The sequence below is a fragment of the Mobula birostris genome, chromosome 11, assembly GCF_030028105.1.
Source record: "Mobula birostris isolate sMobBir1 chromosome 11, sMobBir1.hap1, whole genome shotgun sequence".
NCBI lineage: Eukaryota > Metazoa > Chordata > Chondrichthyes > Myliobatiformes > Myliobatidae > Mobula > Mobula birostris.
Window position 1 is genome coordinate 28,282,216 of NC_092380.1, and position 19,815 is coordinate 28,302,030.

The 19,815-nt window shown below is 45.3% G+C and overlaps 2 protein-coding genes across 2 annotated transcripts in view; one reads left to right on the forward strand and one right to left on the reverse strand.

The window, feature by feature from the left end:
• The window catches only part of rusf1 (RUS family member 1), an 81,565-nt gene that overhangs the window by 11,855 nt on the left and 49,895 nt on the right, over positions 1 to 19,815 (forward strand). The window lies entirely within an intron of this gene.
• The window catches only part of LOC140204961 (proline-rich protein 14-like), a 42,103-nt gene that overhangs the window by 3,481 nt on the left and 18,807 nt on the right, over positions 1 to 19,815 (reverse strand). Inside the window, exons 7-9 of the mRNA XM_072271983.1 lie at positions 18,806 to 18,992; positions 18,295 to 18,410; positions 17,630 to 17,701 (exon numbers count right to left, since the gene is read on the reverse strand). Of these exons, the coding sequence (XP_072128084.1) occupies positions 17,630 to 17,701; positions 18,295 to 18,410; positions 18,806 to 18,992 (375 nt within the window). The remainder of the gene's footprint in view (positions 1 to 17,629; positions 17,702 to 18,294; positions 18,411 to 18,805; positions 18,993 to 19,815) is intronic.

The following is a 19,815-nucleotide window of genomic DNA, read 5'->3' on the forward strand; positions in this document are numbered from 1 at the left end:
TAAACCACCCTCCATTTCCTCATCCAAATCATTTATTTAAAAATAAAATCACAAAGAGCGGTAATCCGCTCTCCACCAAAATACCTTCTGTGGGCAAACCAATTCTGAATCTATGCAGCCATATTTCCCTGGATCCCAAGCCTCCTGTCTTTCTGTATGAACCTACCATGGGGAAACATCAAGCGCCTTAATAAAATCCATATACATCACAGACACTGCTGTCTTCATTTGGTTTGTTTCTGCCTCTAAGAATCCAATCAGCCTAGCAAGACACAACCTGCCCTCAGAAATGCTGACTACACTAATCAGACTATGCTCACCGAACACTTGCAAATCCTGTCTCTAAGTATTCTCTGCAATACTTTGCCCACCACCACAGTAGGGCTCACTTGTCTATAATTGCCAGAGTTATCCACCCTCCAATTTTCTGGCACTACTCCAATGGCTGATGAGGATGCAAAGATCATCGCCAAAGGTGCAGCAGTCTCATCCCCTGCTTTTGTAGTAACTTGGGGTACATCCCGTCTGGCCACTGGGACTTATCATAATGTTTTTCAAAAGTTCTTAACGTCTACATGTTCCAGCATATCAGCTTGTTCTACGTTGTCCTCATATTCGTCAAGGTCCCTCTCACAGGTAAATAATGAAGTATTTATGAAAGACCTCCCCTACCTCTTCCAACTCAGGGCACATTTCCTCTAATATCCCTGATCAGTCAAACCCTCAATCTACTCATCCTCCTGGATGTACATGAAGAACAGAACGCCTTAAAACCAGAAAACATAGGAACAGAATTAGGCTATTCGGCCTATCAAGTCTGCTGTGCCATTTCATCATGGCTGATACATTTTCTCTCTCAACCCAATTCTCCTGCCTTCTCCCTACAACCTTTCACATCCAAACTAAACAAAAACCTACCAACCTTCATTCCAATGGATGATGGGGTGGTAAACTGGATGAGTAAGTGTGCAGATGATACTAAGATCGGTGGAGTTTCATAGTAGTCATAGTCATACTTTATTGATCCCAGAGGAAATTGGTTATCATTACAGTTGCATCATAAATAATAGTAATAGTAATATTATTAGTAAATAGTAATATAGAAATAATAAATAGTAATAGAAAATAGTAATCAATAGTTAAATAGTAATATGTAAATTATGAAATAAGTCCAGGACCAGCCTATTGGCTCAGGGTGTCTGCCCCTCCAAGGGAGGAGTTGTAAGGTTTGATGGCCACAGGCAGGAATGAATTCCTATGACGCTCTGTGCTGCATCTCGGTGGAATGAGTCTCTGGCTGAATGTACTCCTGTGCCCACCCAGTACATTATGTAGTGGATGGGAGACATTGACCAAGATGGCATGCAACTTAGACAGCATCCTCTTTTCAGACACCACCGTCAGACAGTCCAGTTCCATCCCCACAATATCACTGGCCTTATGAATGAGTTTGCTGATTCTGTTGGTGTCTGCTACCCTCAGCCTGCTGCCCCAGCACACAACAGCAAACATGATAGCACTGGCCACCACAGACTCATAGAACATCCTCAGCATCGTCCGGCAGATGTTAAAGGACCTCAGTCTCCTCTGGAAATAGAGACGGCTCTGACCCTTCTTGTAGACAGCCTCAGTGTTCTTAGACCAGTCCAGTTTATTGTCAATTCGTATCCCCAGGTATTTGTAATCCCCCACCATGTCCACACTGACCCCCTGGATGGAAACAGGGGTCACCGGTACCTTAGCTCTCCTCAGGTCTACCACCAGCTCCGTAGTCTTTTTCACATTAAGCTGCAGATAATTCTGTTCACACCATGTGACAAAGTTTCCTACTATAGCCCTGTACTCAACCTCATCTCCCTTGCTGATGCATCCAACTATGGCAGAGTCATCAGAAAACTGCTGAAGATGACAAGACTCTGTGCAGTAGTTGAAGTCCAAGGTGTAAATGGTGAAGAGAAAGGGAGACAAGACAGTCCCCTGTGGAGCCCCAGTGCTGCTGATCACTCTGTCGGACACACAGTGTTTCAAGCACACGTACTGTGGTCTGCCAGTCAGGTAATCAAGAATCCATGATACCAGGGAAGCATCCACCTGCATCGCTGTCAGCTTCTCCCCCAGCAGAGCAGGGCGGATGGTGTTGAACGCACTGGAGAAGTCAAAAAACATGACCCTCACAGTGCTCACTGGCTTGTCCAGGTGGTCGTAGACACGGTTCAGCAGGTAGACGATGGCATCCTCAACTCTTAGTCGGGGCTGGTAGGCGAACTGGATGGGATCTAAGTGTGGCCTGACCATAGGCCGGAGCAGCTCCAGAACAAGTCTCTCCAGGGTCTTCATGATGTGGGAGGTCAATGCCACCGGTCTGTAGTCATTGAGGCTGCTGGGGCACGGCGTCTTCGGCACAGGGATTGTGGATAATGAAGTAGGTTTTCAAAGCTCGCATAGAGATTTAGGCCAGTTAGAAGAGTGGGCTGAAAGATGGCAGATGGAGTTTAATGCTGATAAATGTGAGGTGCTACATTTTGGTAGGACTAATCAAAATAGGACATACATGGTAAATGGTAAAGCATTGAAGAATGCAGTAGAACAGAGGGATCTAGGAATAATGGTGCATAGTTCCCTGAAGATGGAACGTGGAACCTCATGTGGATAGGGTGGTGAAGAAAGCTTTTGGTATGCTGGCCTTTATAAATCAGAGCATTGAGTATAGGAGTTGGGATGTAATGTTGAAATTGCACAAGGCATTGGTGAGGCCAAATTTGGAGTATTGTGTACAGTTTTGGTCACCGAATTATAGGAAAGATGTCAACAAAATAGAGAGAGTACGGAGAAGATTTACTAGAACGTTACCTGGGTTTCATCACCTAGGTTACAGAAAAAGGTTGAACAAGTTGGGTCTTTATTCTTTGGAACGTAGAAGATTGAGGGGGGACTTGATAGAGGTATTTAAAATTATGAGGGGGATAGATAGAGTTGACGTGAATAGGCTTTTTCCATTGAGAGTGGGGGAGATTCAAACAAGAAGACATGAGTTGAGAGTTAAAGGGCAAAAGTTTAGGGGTAACGTGAGGGGGAACTTCTTTACTCAGAGTGGTAGGTGTGTGGAACGAGCTTCCAGCAGAAGTGGTTGAGGCAGGTTCGATGTTGTCGTTTAAAGTTAAATTGGACAGCTATATGGCCAGGAAAGGAATGGAGGGTTATGGGCTGAGTGCGGGTCGGTGGGACTAGGTGAGAGTAAGAGTTCAGCATGGACTAGAAGGGCCAAGATGGCCTGTTTCCGTGATGTAATTGTTATATGGTTATATGGTAAATACACCCAACGACTTGGCCTCCACAACCACCTGTGGCACTGATTTCCACAAATTCACCACCCTTTGGCTAAAGAAATTCCTCCTCAACTCTATTCTAAATGGACATCTCTTTATTCTAAGGTTGTGCTCTCTGTTGATAGACTCCCCCATGAAAGGAAACATTTTCTCCACAACTACTAAATCTCGGCCTTTCAACATCTGACAGGTTGCAGTGATTTCCACACCCCCACCCCCCGCCATTCTTCTAAATTCCAGTGAGTTCAGGCCCACAGCTATCAAACGCTCCTCATACGAAACCCTTTCATTCCTAAATCATTCTCGTGAACCTCCTCTGAACCCTCTCCTTCCTTTCTTAGATAAGGGGCCCAAAATTGCTCACAATACTCCAACTGAGGCCTCACCAGTGTCTTATAAAGCCTCTGCATTACATTCTTGCTTTTATAATCTAGTCCACTCAAAATAAATGCTAACTTGCATTTGCCTTCCTCAGCACTAACTCATTCTGCAAGTTAACCTTGAGGGAACCCTGCACAAGGATTCCCAGGCCCCTTCGCACCCCTGATTTTTGAATTTTTTCCCCATTTATAAATAGTCTACACTTTTACTCCTTCTACCAAAGTGCATGATAATACACTTCCCAACACTAACTCCATCTGCCATTTTACCCATTCCCCTAATCTTAGTCTTCCTGCAGCCTCCCTGCTTCATCAACACTACCTGCCCCTCTTCATATCATCCGCAAACTTGGCCACAAAGCCAATAATACTGTCACCCAAATAATTGACATATAACATAAAAAGAAGTGGTCGAAACACCAACCCCTGTGGAACACCACTAGTCACTGGCAGCCAAACAGAAAAGGCTCTCTTTACTCCAACTCTTTGTCTCCTGTCAATTAACCAATCCTCTAACCATGCTAGTGTTTTTCCTGTAATATCATGGGCTCTCTATCTCATTAAGCAGCTTCATGTGCAGCACCTTGTCAAAGGCCTTCTGAAAATCCAAATACACAACATCCACCGATTCTTCTCTATGCTGCTTGTTATTTTCTCAAAGAACGCCAACAGATTTGTCATGCAATATTTTTCCTTAAAGAAACCATGCTGACATCGGCCCCCCAGGTATCCCAAAACTTCATCCTTAACAATCGACTCCAGGATCTTCCCAACCACTGAGGTCAGGCTAATTGGCCTATAATTTCCTTTCTTTTGCCTCCCTCCCTTCTTGAAGTGTGGACTAACATTCGCAATTTTCTAGTCCTCTCAAACCATGCTAAAATATAGTGATTCATGAAAGATCATTACTTATGCCTCCACAATTTTTCAGCCACCTCCAAGATGTAGTCTGTCTGGTCCAGATGTTTTATCTACCTTCAGAATTTTCAACTTCCCAAGCACCTTCTTCCTAGATATTGCAACAGCACTCATTTCTTCCCCTGACAGTCTCATATTACCAGCATACTGTTAGTGTCTTCCACTGTGAAGACTAATGCAAAATACTGAATAAGTTCATCCACCATTTTCATGAGGCCCATTACTACCACTCCAGTGTTATTTTCTAGAAGTCCAATATCTACACATCTCTCTTTTACTCTTTATATATCTAAAAAAACATTTGGTATCCTAACAAATAAACTCTTCATGGGCTTCCAGCTGGATATCAGCATCGATTATAATAAAAACTTCGATGACAAACTCTGCCACTTGTCAGGGATGATAATAATCCTAATAATTATCCATGAAGAAGATGGCAGAGTTTATAATCAACATCTGTTATAATCAACCTGGCTAGAAGCCCGAGAAGAGTTTATTAGTCATATATGCCAGGAAAACACTGAATCCTGTTAGGTATCCTCTTTGGTATTATTGGCTAGCTTACCTTCATAGTTAATTGTTTCCTTCCTTATTGCTTTTTTAGTTTCTTTCTGTTGGTTTTTTTTTTAAAAACTTCCCACTAATTTTTGCTATTATATGCCCTCTTTTGCTTTTATGTTGCCTTTGACTTCCCTCATCAGCCACCATTGCGTCATGCTGCCTTTAGAGTACTACCTCCTTGGAATGCATCTTTCCTGTGTCTTTCAACTTGCTCCGAGGAAGTCCAACCATTGCTGTTCTGCCATCATCCCTGCTAGTGTCCCCATCCAAACAATTTTGGACAGCTTCTCTCTCATCTCTGTAATTCCCTTTACTCCACTACAATAATGATACATCTGACTTTACCTTCGCCCTCTCAAATTGCAGGGAGAACGCTATCATATTGTGATCACTACCTCCTCAGGGGTTCTTTACCTCAAGCTCCATAATCAAATCCAGTTCATTATGCAACATTTGATTCAGGACAGCCTTTCTCCTACTGGCCTTGGGGGGCGGGGGGGGGGTTCTTTAATCTTACACACTGGGGCTTTTTCATGCCACCTTCTAGCTCTCCCCAAGTCCATTCTTAAGTTCCTCAAGTTGCTTCTTAAACCTGAAATTTTGATTAGATGTTCCACATCTCTTGTCAACTATAGTTCTTTCGCCCCATCATCCTTTCCCCGCCTCAATGGGACAAAGCAATCCAGAACCCCATATGCAAACGCTCCTTAAACAACCTCCATGTTTCTGTTTCCCCAAGCATATCCATTCCAGATGTATGCTCCAAAATCCTGCCTAGCAGCATCATAATTCACTCTCCCCAAATTACTTTCCCTTACCATGTGCTCTTATCCCTAAAGTAGGCTAAAGAAATTCAGCACATCTCCATCAACCCTCACAAGTGCTTCACAGAAAGCATCCTATCCAATGCATCATGGCTTGGTATGGTAACCGCTCTGTCTGTGACCTGTAGAAACAGCACAGAGTTGTGGGCACAGCTCAGCACAGCTTCTCCACCATGGACTCTGCCTACACTTCTTGTTACCTCAGTAAAGCAGCAGCTGTTTACTCAATCTATGCCTCTCATACTCTTTAAAAAAAACCTCTATCAGGTCTCCCCTCAACTTCCGTTGCTCATGAAAAAATAATCCAAGTTTGTCCAACTTCTCATTTGAATGTGCAGCCTCTAATCCAGGCAGCATCTTGGCAAACCTCTCCTGCGCCCTCTCCAATGCCGTACACCATTCTGTACAGGGCAATCAGAACCAAATGTAGTACTTCACAGCAGCCTAACTAGAATTTCATAAAGATGCTCGCAATTTCCTGACTATATTAGTCAAAGCATTTACAAAAGGCCAGATCGCTGGCATGATAGCGAGCAGTTAGCTTCATGCTGTTACAGCACCAGCAACTCAAGTTCAATTCCACCGCTATCTGCAAGGAGTTTGTACGTTAACTACAAGAGCAAGTGGGTTTCCTCCGAGTGTTTCCTTTTCCTCCACATTCCAAAGATTAGTAGGTTACTTGGTCACATGGGTGTTATTGGACTCATGGGCTCATTGGGATGGAAGGGCCTGGATCTCGAAAATAAGAAATATATAGACCTTAGGTTGGGTGAAAATAGAGTTTAATGTGGGAAAGTGTCAGGTATAACACTTTAGTAAGAGGATTCAAAAAGTGGATTGTCATCTCAATGGAGAATCTATAAGTGAGTGAAGTTCAGAGGGATCAAGGTGGTCACAAAATCTCAAAATATTAGCAGGTAGTTCCAACAAGTGGTCGAGATGGCAAACAACATTGTCCTTCACTGTGAAGGGGTTGGAGTTTAAGAGCACGGAGGGAATGTTCCATTTGTACAGGATGTTGATTGGGACACATCTGGAAAACTGTGCATAGTTCTGGTCCCCTTACTTGGGGGTGGGGGCTGTCCTATCGAGAAGGGCTGAACAGGTTGCATCTGTGTTCCCTGGAGTTTAGAAGAATGAGAGGTAACAGTACCCCAACACAGAAGACCCCGAGGAGGCTTGATAACAGTAGGTGTGGAAACGCTTCCACTTAAGGGAGTCATGAACAAGGGGACAGAGCAACACAACAGAGAGTCTAATTGTTTAAAACTGAGGTGTGTAGAAATTCCATCTCTCTCCAAGGATGGTGAATTTCTGCAATTCCATGCCCCCAACGGAGGTAGGGGTCACACTGCTGGATATATTCAGGTTGGAGATGGATAAATTGGAGACGAGAGGTTGGACAGACTAGGGCTGTTTTCTCTAGAGTTGGAGGCTGAAGGGAGATCTGATGGGAGTTTATAAAAAACTGGGAGGCCTGGACGTGGAAAGGATGTCTCCATCAATGGGAGAGTCTGGCATCCGAGGTCAAAGCCTCAGAGTATAGGGACACTCTTCTGTAACAGACGAGAAGGAATTTCTTCAGCCAGCGAGGTGAATCTGTTGCCACAGAAGGCTGTTGAGGCCAAGTCATTGGGTACATTTAGGTCAGAGATTGATGGATTCTTGATTATCACTGGGGATAAGGGTTACAGGGAGAAGGCAGGAGAATGGAGGAGAATGGAGATGAGGAAAATAAAATTCAACCTTAATTAAATGCTGGAGCATATTCAATGTGCCTAATGTCTTAATTGTGTTAAGGTCTAAAATGATGGAAGGCATCGACAGTGTGGTCATCTGGCATTATTTTCCCCCCAGGTCTGAAATGTCTAATATCAGAGGGCATCTATTTAAGGTGAGAGGGGGCAAGAGTATGGGTGTCTGGAATGTGCTGCCAGATCTGGTGGTGGTGGCAGATATGGCAGAGGTGTTTAGAAAGCTTAGTATAGGCGCATGGATGTGCAGGGATTGGGGGGGGGGGGGGGGCTGCGAGTTGTGTGCAGGCAGAATAGATCTAGTCCAATTCAACATAGTGTTCGGCATAGACATCATGGGCTAAAGGACCTGTTCCCGTGCTGTGCTCTATACATATTTGAATGGTTGAGCGCTACAGAAGAGTCAAAGTCAGTAATTATCAATCAGGATCACATTGAACAGCGGGCCACAGGGGACTGAGTGCAGGGACCAGTCCCTTCTCCTAGTCAGCACCTCCAAATTTCCTGGAAGAGCAGAGGTAGCTGTTACTGTCAGCTCCTGACCAATGAGGAGATTAATTTGGGTGGGGGGGAGGGGGTGAGTTCCATCAACAGAAATTGGTAGATTGGTTTACTATTGTCTTTTGTACAAAGATACGATGAAAAATTTGTTTTGTATACTGCCTCTACAGATCAAATCATATCTCCTGAGGTAGTACAAGGGAAAACAATAGAGTGCAGAATAAAGTATTACTGTTATGGAGACAATGGGATGAACAGGTTGAAGTGCATTTTTCATGCTGTAAGTGTTGTGGATAAGGGTGATGAACTTTGAACATAGATCAATGCATGGAACTACAATGTTGTGGCCATTACCAAGACCTGGTTGGGAAGTAAACAGGGCTGGTTGCTTCATGCCCCTGGGTTTTGATATTTTAGAAAGATAGAGGAGGTAAAGGGGTGTTGGGGGTAGGAGAGGAGATGTGCTATTAATCAGGTACTCAAAAGGAGGGATCATCCACTCTCCATACTCAAAAATAAGAAAGGTGCAATCATTTTGATGGGATTATACTGGAGACCCCCCCACCCAATAGCCACCAGGAACAGATATGCAGGCAGGTTAAGGAAAGATGCCAAAAGAATAGGGTGATTGTAGTGAGTGACTTAACTTCACTCATATAGAAGTGCAAAAGGTTTAGGTGTGTGGAGGGTGTCTGAAAGCCAACTGCACAGAGTACAGGACAGAAATGTTCCAGTATGAAGGGGGGACAAGGGTGGCAAGGTAAGGGAACCTTAGATGTCAAGGGAGATGGCAAGTTTAGCCAAGAGAAAGGAAACATATGTAAGGTTTAGGGAGTGAAGATCAGAGAGCGCTTGAAGATTATAAAGCCAGAAAAGTGCTATCTTTGTGTCCACTCTAGCCACAGACAAGGTCCTGGAGGACTGAAGAGTAGCTGATATTCCACTATTTATGGAATATGGATCATCCTGGAATCCATAGTCTTGCATGTCTCACATCAGTGGCAGAGGAAGTTACTAGAGGGGATTTTTATGGATAGGATTTATAAGCAGTTGGAAAACCATGGCCTAATAGGGACAGACATGCCAGTCAAGTCGCTTGACTGAGACTTTTAATGAGGTGACCAGGGTGATTGATGAAGGCCGAGCTGTGGATATTGTCTAAGTGGATTTTAGTAAGGCATTTGACAAGGTCCCTTATGAGAGTTCATCCAGAAATTAAGATAGTTCCATGGTGACTTAGCCGTTTGGATTCAGAATTAGCTAGCCCATAGAAGGTGAAGGATAACGCTCAGTGGGACCAGGTCTGGCTGAAAATCTGTGATAACTGGTGTTCTGCTGGGATCTACACTGGGAACTCTGCTGTGTGGGGTAGTATGTCTGCAGACGATATGAAGATTGGTGCAGTTGTGGATAGAAAGACTGGCCAACAATACAGCACAATATAGATCAGTTGCAGATATGGGCAGCGAAATAGCAGATGGATGTGGAAATCATAGAAAGGGTGCAAAAGAGATTTACAAGGATGTTGCCTAGATTGGGGAGCATGCCTTATGAGAATAGGTTGACTGAACTTGGCCTCTTCTCCTTGGAGCGACGGAGGATGAGAAGTGACCTGATAGAGGTGTATAAGATAATGAGAGGCATTGATCATGTGGATAGTCAGAGGCTTTTTCCTCAGGGCTGAAATGGCTAGCATGAAAGGGCACAGCTTTAAGGTGCTTGGAAGTAGGGAGAGAGGAGATGTCGGGGTGAGTTTCTTTTTTAAAAACGCAGAGAGTGGTGAGTGTGTGGAATGGGCTGCCGGCAACGGTGGTGGAGGAGGATACGATCGGGTCTTTTAAGAGACTCCTGGACAGGTACATGAAGCTTAGAAAAATTATAGGGCTATGGGTAACCCTAGGTAATTTCTAAGGTAAGGATATGTTCGGCACAGCCTTGTGGACCGAAGGGCCTGTATTGTGCTGTAGGTTTTTTATGTTTCTATGAAATTTAATCAGGGCAAGTGTGCAGTGTTGTACTTTGGGAGGTCAAATGTAAAGAGATAGTACATTGTTAATGGAAAGACCCTTAACAGAGTTGATGTATTGCATGATCTTGGAGTCCAGGATCCTGCTGTACATCAGCAAATCCTTGCAGCATCTGGTGACTATGTCATCTTTGTCTCAGAGACCGATATCAGAACATGATGGGTGAACCCTCGCAAGGGGTCTAGCCCCAAGGCGTATCTGGTAGGGCACTAAGAACCTGTGACAACCAACTGGTGGGAGTGTTCAAGGACATTTTCAATCTCTCACTGTTTGTGTCAGAGGCTCTCACATACTTCAAAAGGGCATTAATCACACCAGTGTCCAAGAAGAGAAGGGCAAGCTGCTTCAACGACCATTGGCCAGTTGCAGTCACATCTACAGTGATGAAGTATTTTGAGAATTAACTCCTGCCTAAGCAACGACTGTCTACGCCACCCTGAGCTACCTGCCAGCCTAGACATCATATGGGAGCCCAAGCACGGGAGGATGAGCCCTGGGCGCCCTCCCAAGACTATGGTCAATACGCTCCTAGAAGACAGCCGCGTGGCTAATGTAGATGAACTGAACACACTGATGAGGGAGAGGGAGAAGTGGAGAGTCCGCCGTCGTGCCCGACGCCGGCCCCCTAGGGCTGAGTCGACATAGAAGTAGTAGTAGTAAGCAAGGACCTGAACCCACTGCAATTTGCCTACCACCACAATATGTCTACAGCAGACACCATCTCACTGGCTGTTAACTCAGCCTTGGACTACCTGGACAACAGCAATACTTATGGCAGGCTGTTGTTTATTGATTATAGCTCAGCGTTCAATACCATCATACCTGCAGTACTAATCAACAAGTTTCAAAACCTGGGCCACTGTACCTCACTCTGCAACTAGATCCTTGACTTCCTCATCAGACCACAAAGTCACTGTGGATTAGAAATAACATCTCCTCACTAACGATTAACACCAGCGCTCCTCCGCATCATGCTTAGCCCACTGCTCTCCTCTCTGTACATCCACCATTGTGTACCTAGGCACCGCTCAAACACCATCTATAAATTTGCCAATGACACAACTGAAGTCAGAAGTTTACATACACCTTAGCCAAACACATTTAAGCTCAGTTTTTCACTATTCCTGACATTTAATCCTAGAAAACATTCCCTGTCTTCGGTCAGTTAGGATCACTACTTTACTTTAAGAATGTGAAATATCAGAATAATGGTAGAGAGAATGATTTATTTCAGCTTTTATTTCTTTCTTCACTTTCCCAGTGGGTCAGAAGTTTACATACACTTTGTCAGTATTTGGTAGCATTGCCTTTGAATTGTTTAACTGGGATCAAACGTTTTGGGTTGCCTTCTACAAGCTTCTCACAGTAAGTTGCTGGAATTTTGTTCCATTCCTCCAGACAGAGCTGGTGTAACCGAGTCAGGTTTATAGGCCTCCTTACTCGTACACGCTTTTTCAGTTCTGCCCACAAATTTTCTATCGGATTAAGGTCAGGGCTTTGTGATAGCCACTCCAATACCTTGACTTTGTTGTCCATAAGTAATTTTGCCACAACTTTGGAGGTATGCTTGGGGTCATTGTCCATTTGGAAGACCCATTTGCGCCAGAGCTTCAACTTCCTGGCTGATGTCTTGAAATGTTGCTTCCATATATCCACATAATTTTCCTTCCTCATGATGCCACCTATTTTGTGAAGTGCACCAGTCCCTCCTGCAGCAAAGCACCCTCACAACATGATGTTGCCACCTCTATGCTTCACGGTTAGAATGGTGTTCTTCAGCTTGCAAGCCTCACCCTTTTTCCTCCAAACATGACGATGGTCATTATGGCCAAACAGTTCAATTTTTGTTTCATTAGACCAGAGGATATTTCTCCAACAAGTAAGAACTTTGTCCCCATGTGCACTTGCAACCTGTAGTCTGGCATTTTTTAATGGCAGTTTTGGAGCAGTGGCTTCTTCCTTGCCGAGCAGCCTTTCAGGTTATGTCAATATAGGAGTCATTTTACTGTAGATATAGATACTTGTCCATCTGTTTCCTCCAGCATCTTCACAAGGTCCTTTGTTGTTGTTCTGGGATTGATTTGCACTTTTCGCGCTAAAGTACGTTCATCTCCAGGAGCGGTATGACGGCTGCGTGGTCCCATGGTGTTTATACTTGCGTACTATTGTTTGTACAGATGAATGTGGTACCTTCAGGCATTTGGAAATTGCTCCCAAGGATGAACCAGACTTGACATCATTTTCTGACCTCAATCCAATAAAAAATTGGTGGGCAGAACTGAAAAAGTGTGTGCGAGCATGGAGGCCTACAAACCTGACTCAGTTACACCAGTTCTGTCTGGAGGAATAGAACAAAATTCCATCAACTTACTGTGAGAAGCTCGTGGAAGGCTACCCAAAACATTTGACCCAAGTTAAACAATTTAAAAGCAATACTACCAAATACTAACAAAGTGTATGTAAACTTCTGACCCACTGGGAAAGTGATGTAAGAAATAAAAGCTGAAATAAATCATTCTCTCTACTATTATTCTGACATTTTACATTCTTAAAATAGTGATCCTAACATAAGAAACATAACAAGAAATGTTTTCTAGGATTAAATGTCAGGAATTGTGAAAAACTGAGTTTAAATGTATTTGGCTAAGGTTTATGTAAACTTCTGACTTCAACTGAATACAGAAGTGAGATACATCAGTTGGTTGAGTGGTGCCCCAACGTCATTAAGACCAAGGAATTGATTGAGGACCAGGAAGAGGAAGTGAAGGGAACACACACCAGTCCTTACTGAGGGACCAGCAGTGGAAAGGGTGAGCAGCTTCAATTTCCTGTGTGTCAACATCTCTGAGGATCTATCCTTGTCCTAACAAAGAAGGCATGTCAGCAGCTACACTTCATTAAGATGAGATTTTGAGGACCTTTGCTATGTCAGCAAAGACTCCAGCAAATTTCTACAGATGTACTGTGAAGAGCATTCTGACTGGACGCATCACCATCTGGTACCGAGGTGCCAATGCACGTGATCGGTAAAAGCTGCAAAGGGTTGTGAACTCAGTCAGCTCCATCATGGGCACTAGTCTCCCCATCAAGGACATCTTCAAAAAGTGATGCACCAAAAAGGTGGCATCCATCTTTAAGTATCCCTATCACCAAAAGGCCATGCCCGTTTCTCATTGCTACCATCACGGAGGTACAGGAGCCTGAAGACACACACTTAGTGTTTTAGTAGCAGCTTCGTCCTCATCCCTCAGATTTCTGAATGGATAATGAGCCAATTCATGAATACTACCTCACTATTTTTGTTCTCCTTTACTGTATAAACTCAGTGGCCACAGGAGAGGTCTTCTGCTGCAGCAGCACATCCACTTCAAGGTTTGATGTGTTGTGCATCCAGAGATGCTCTTCTACACACCATTGTCATTTTATATAGGCATCCGTTAACCTCGTGAGACCGTGGATTTGCGCCTTGGAAGGTTTCCAGGGCGCAGGCCTGGGCAAGGTTGTATGGAAGACCGACAGTTGCCCATGCTGCAAGTCTCCCCACTCCACGCCACCGATGTTGTCCAAGGGAAGGGCACTAGGGCTGATACAGCTTGGCACCGGTGTCGTCACAGAGCAATGTGTGGTTAAGTGCCTTGCTCAAGGACACAACATGCCACCTCAGCTGAGGCTCAAACTAGCGACCTTCAGATCACTAGACCGACACTTTAACCACTTAGCTATGTGCCAACCATTGTTGTAACTTGTGGTTATTTGAGTTACTGTCACCTTCCTGTCAGCTTGAACCAGTCTGGCCATTCTCCCCTGACCTCTCTCATTAGCAAGCCCCATTTTTGCCAACAGAACCACTGCTCACTGGATTTTTCTTTTTGTCTTTTTTTTGCACCATTCTCTGAAAAGTCTGTTGTGCGTAAAAGTCCCAGGAGATCAACAGTTTCTGAGATACTCAAATCTGGCCAATCACTCCGCGGTCAAAGGTACTTAGATCACATTTCTTTCCCATTCTGATGTTTGGTCTGAACAACTGAACTTCTTGACCATGTCTGCATGCCTTTATGCATTGAGTTGCTGCCACATGATTGTCTGATTAGATATTTTCATTAGTAAGTGGGTATATATGTGTACCTAATAAAGTGGTCACTGAGTGTACATCTCCTACTGCAATTTATAGCAATATATTACACTGTAAAGAAGCTGCAAAACAACAAATATGTCAGTGATATGAAACCTGATTCTGATTCCAAGTCCATAGCTCTCTCAAAGTGGGTACACCGGTAGATTGAGTGGGAAAGAAGAGATATGCATAGGCTTGCTTTTAATAGTCACGGCACAGAATTCAAAAGTTGGGAAGCTACACGTGTTGCAGTTTTATAAAACTCTGGTCAGGCCACATCTGGAGTGTGTATTCAGTTCTGGTTCTTCTCCCCCCATCCACCCCCATTACAGGAAGGGTGTGGGAGCATTAGACATTTCCTGGGTGCTGCTGGATTAGAGAGCGGGTGCTGTAAGGAGAGGTTGGACAGGCTTGGGTTGTTTCTCTGAAGTAATAGAGGCTGAGGGGACACCTGATAGAGGTTTTGTAAGATTATGAGAGGCACAGTATCTTTTGCCCCCAGTGTCGAAATGTCTAATACCTGAGGGCAAACTTTTAAGGAGAGGGGGTAAGTTCAAAAGAAATGGAAGGGACAAGACTTTTTACCCCCCCCCCCACACAAGCAGTGGGTGCCTGTAATGTGCTGCCAGGGGTGGTGGTGGAGGCAAATATGATAGAGGTGTTTAAGAAGGGCTTAGGTAGGGAAACAGATGCACAAGGAATGGAGGAATACGGACATTGTAGGCAGAAGGAATTAATTTAACCAGGCATTTAAATGCTGTTAACTAGCTTAGGCCAGCATTGCGGGCTGGAGGGCCTGTTCCTGTGTTGTACTGTTCTGCGTTCTATGTTCAACACAGAGAAACTATACTGTAGTAGACATGGTACAAGAACCATGGTAAGGTAGATTTGGAGATCAAGAGAGTCTTATCATACCAGGGAACCGTTCAATTGTCTTACAACAGCGGGGAGAAGCTAAGCCGGATGGGAAGTACCTTCAGGGTTTTGTAACTTCGGCATGATGGAAGGGGGAAGAGGAGGGTATGTCTGGGGTGGGTGGGGCCTTCACACTGGCTTCTTTATTTTGGGAGCAGGGAATGGAGACAGAGCCTGTGGAAGGGAGGCTGGTTTCTGTGACATGCTCAGCTGTGTCCACAACTCCATGGCTTCTTGTGGTCATGGGCAGAGCAGTTGCTGTGCCAGGCCATGATACACCTGGATAGGATGCTTTCTATGATGCACTGATGAAAATTGGTGGGGGTCAAAGTGAACTTGCCAAATTTCTTTCGCCTCCTGAAGTAGTATAGGGGCGGCAGTTGGTAGAAGTCATTTTCCACAAGGCAAGATGTAGCTCTGTACATCTGTCTACAACTGGATCCTCAACTTCTTTATCAGGAGACCACGGTCAGTGCACATCAGTAGTACCATCTCCTTGCTGACAATCAACACAGACCCACCTCAAGGATGTGTACCTAGCCCACTGCTCTACAGTCTCTACACCTACAACTGTGTGGCTGGCTGCCGCTCAAATACCATCTATAAATTTGCCAGTGACACAATGCTATTGGTAGTATCTCACTCAGGTGGCGATGAGTAAGTGGATAGGTGGGAGACAGGTCCGTTGCTTGAGTGGTGGCACAATCTTGTGATCCAGCAGCTATGCTTTGTAAGGAGATTCGGTGTGTCACCAAAGACTTTTGTAAATTTCTACAGATGTGCTGTGGAGAGTATCTGACTGGTCCCATTACATCCCCAATCAGAATCCCCAAACCACTAGCAATTTGTTGTTTTGTAGAAACGGCATATTGCAATACATAATCAAAAATATACATATTATTTAAAAAATTATACATAATTCAAATTCGCTCCCATATGCCTAGTCACCATCTAAAATTCCGCCAATAGTTGCGTCGTCAGCAAATTTATGAATGGCATTTGAGCTGTGTCTAGCAACACAATCGCGGGTGTAGAAAGAGTAGGGCAGTGGGCTAAGCACATATCCTTGAGGTGCACCAGTGTTAACTGTAAACGAGATGTTACTTCTGATCTGCAAAGACTGTGGTCTCCCAGTGAGTAAGTCGAGGATGCAGTTGCAGAGGGAGGTACAGGGGCCCAGGTTTGCAGCCTGTTAATTGGAACTGAGGGTATGATTGCGTTGAACACTGAGTTGTAATCACTGAACAGCAGCCTGATGTAGGTATTACTATTGGTATGGAGACTCAAATGCAGAGGATTGAAAAAGGCTCCAGAGGGTTGTAAACTTAGCCTGATCCATTGCAGGCACGACCCTGCCCATCAGTGAGGCCATCTTCAAAAGACAGTGAATCAAGAAGTCAGAATCCATCAAGGACCTTCAGCATCTGGGACATGCAATCTTCACCCAACTACCTTCAGGCTGGAGGTACAGAAGCCTGAAGACCCACACTCAATCATTCGGGAACAGCTTCTTTCTGAACAGTCCGTGAGCTCCAGAACACTATCTCAGCATTCCTTTTTCTTTTGCACTTTTCTTTTGTATTTTATAGTAATTTTATGCCTTTGCAATGTACTGCAAATGCAAAACAACAAATCTCACATCATACAAGTCTGTGATAATAGATTAGATTCTGGGTGAGGGGGTGGATGGCTTTGGAAAGGGGGGGGGGGTTGTTAACAGAATAGAGCGGAGCAGATAGAAAGGGACAAGCTGCCACTGTAATGTTTCAAATTAGTTTGTATTATTACATGGATGAGAGGGGCTTTGAGGGACACGGTCTGATTGTGTAGATGGGTCTGGGCAGGAGAGCAGATCACATGGACTAGATGGGATGAAGGGCATATTACTGTAATCTAGTGCTGAATGACTATGACTTCCTCTGGCAGTGAGTTCCAGATATCAACCACTTTCTGTGTGAAAATGACATCCCTCAGATCCCCCTCAAATCTTCTCCCTTGCTCCTTAATTTGTGTCTTATTAAATACACCCAGCCTGGGATTTAAAAAAAAGATTCTACCTACGCTCTCAAAATCTTATATACTTCATTTACTTCACCATTCAGCTTTCAGTGCTCTAGGGAGAACAGTCCCAGCCTCTTCCTCAGTCTCCCCCTGTACCTATACCGCTCCAAATCCAGGTAACATCTAGGGGAAATCTCACCAGACCAGCACAACCACAAGTCCAGGATTGTTTGCACCAGGAACCCTTCAGTGCAAACAACCCTGCCACTTGGGCAATCCCCGCAAAGCTTCAGGCATAGAACACTTACCGCTTCTCAGTGGGAGCTTTGTAGTTCTTGTTTGTGTAAATCTCCTCCAGGCTGAACTCCTTCTTATTTAACCTGAAACACAATCATACTAGTCGGCAAATCAGAAACACCAGAAATTCTGCAGATGCTAGACATCCAGAGCAACATACACAAAATGTCGGAAGAACTCAGGTCAGGCAGCATCTATGGAAATTAATAAACAGTTGACGTTTCAGGCCAAGACCCTTCTTCAGGACTGGAAAGGAAGAGGGAAGATGCCAGAATAAAAAAGGTAGGGTGAGGGAAAGGAGGATAGCCGGAAGGTGATAATGAAGCCATTCGGGTAGGAAAGATAAAGGGCTGGAGAGGAAGGAATCTGATTGGAAAGGACAGTGGACTATAGGAGAAAGGGAAGGACAAGAGGACCTGGGGAGGGGAGAAGAGGCAAGATGCCAGGGTGGAGAATAAAAGGGGATTTATCCTCCTGTTTTTTAAAAAGCAGGAGGATAAATCAATATTCATGCTGTCAGTTTGGAGGCTACAAGACAGAATACAAGGTGTTGCTCCTCCAGCCTGAGGTAGGCCTCATCATGGGACAAGAAAAGGCTGTGGACCAACATGTCAGAATGGGAATTCGAATTAAAATACAGATCTCCCCCAGAGGGAGGATGACTTTGCTACATTACCTTGCTGGTTTTGGCAGTCCCATAGGCGTCAGGTTTAACTGCGTCTTCACTGGTGCCTTCCTGATGCGGAACCTCGACACCTTTCCCACACGAGTCTGTCCATTGATTTCTGAGGTCTGGGGAGGAAATGCAGGCTGGATCAAATTGAGCCCAGGAAGGAGTGTAGGGGTTCCGGGAGGGAAGTGAGAACAGGGAACAGAGATGGTGAGAGACGTGGGGGCTGGAGAGGGCGATTTGAAGTAGAGATGGGAAAGGTGTAGGGGAGGGAGAGGAGGGATGTGATTACAGAGACAGGGGTGTAGAGAAGGGGGAGGGGATGTGATTACAGAGGCAAGGAGATGGGGTGTAGTAGAGGGGAGGTAGAAGAAGAACAAGGTAGGGAGGGAGGAAATTACAATACGAAAGGGAGTAGGAGAGTGGAACAGGGCAAGGAAAAGAGGAGGGAAGTTTGGAGGAGTGGGGGAATGTAGGTGGGAAGGGATTACAGAGTCAGATCCTCCCTTCCCCTCACCTCGGTGCTGTGCTCGGGGGTCTCTGCCTCACGGGGTTCGGGCAGGACTGCGTCCAGCTTGCGTTTCCGAGGGGTGCTTCCAGGCTTCTGCACAGACACCTGTTCCTGGGTCTCTGATGCCCGTGCTGGTGAACTCTTGGACTGTGAAGGCAGCTCCCGGTCACTGGACTGGCCTGGATAGGCCGGGCTGTTTCCAGATAAAGGAGGAAACAGGGTCAGAGCAAGGTCAGGGAGGGTGAAACAGAGCAAACTCACACCCTCCTCCCCTCTCCTACCAACTCCTCCTCTTTTCACTAGCCTCTCCCTGACCACACTCCTCCTTCCCAACCCTCCATGACCTTCTCTTACACCTCACCCCAACTCATTTCTTAACATTCTTCCACCCAAAAACTCACTCCTACCCTCCAGTTCCTCCCCCCTCGTTTCCCTTCTCTTCCAAATACCCCACCTCCTCACCTCTACCTCTCCTCCTCCCCGTTTCTACCACCTCTTCCTCATCATTCTCCCACTCTCTCCCCAACCTCTTCTTCCCTCCTTTCTCCCACCCACTTCCTCCCCGTTCCTCCGCCGTCCCCATTACTCATCTTTCTCCTCCTCTTTCTGCACCACCCTCATCCCACCATTCCTCCCCATCTTCTCCTCTTCCTATTTTGGAACCCCCCCCCACTCCACTACCCCCTCTTCCTCCATCCCTTATTCACATCCCTTGTGCCCCATTCCCCTCTCTCTCCGACCCCTTTCCTCTCCTCTCCCTACCCCTCAACAACGCATCCTCCATCTTTCACCATCTACCTCCAATCCATCTCTCACCACCCTCCCATCTCACCACTCCCCCTCCTCCCCTCAGCCTTGCTCCCCTCTTCTCCCGTTTGGCACCATTTCACACTATTTCACCCATCCCTACTTCCCCCACTGACTCATTTTTTTTTCTCTCCTCCTTCCCCTCTTACTCACTGCCCTTCCTCTCTTACCCTCCCCCCTCCAATCCACTCCCTCGCCGCCTCCCACCC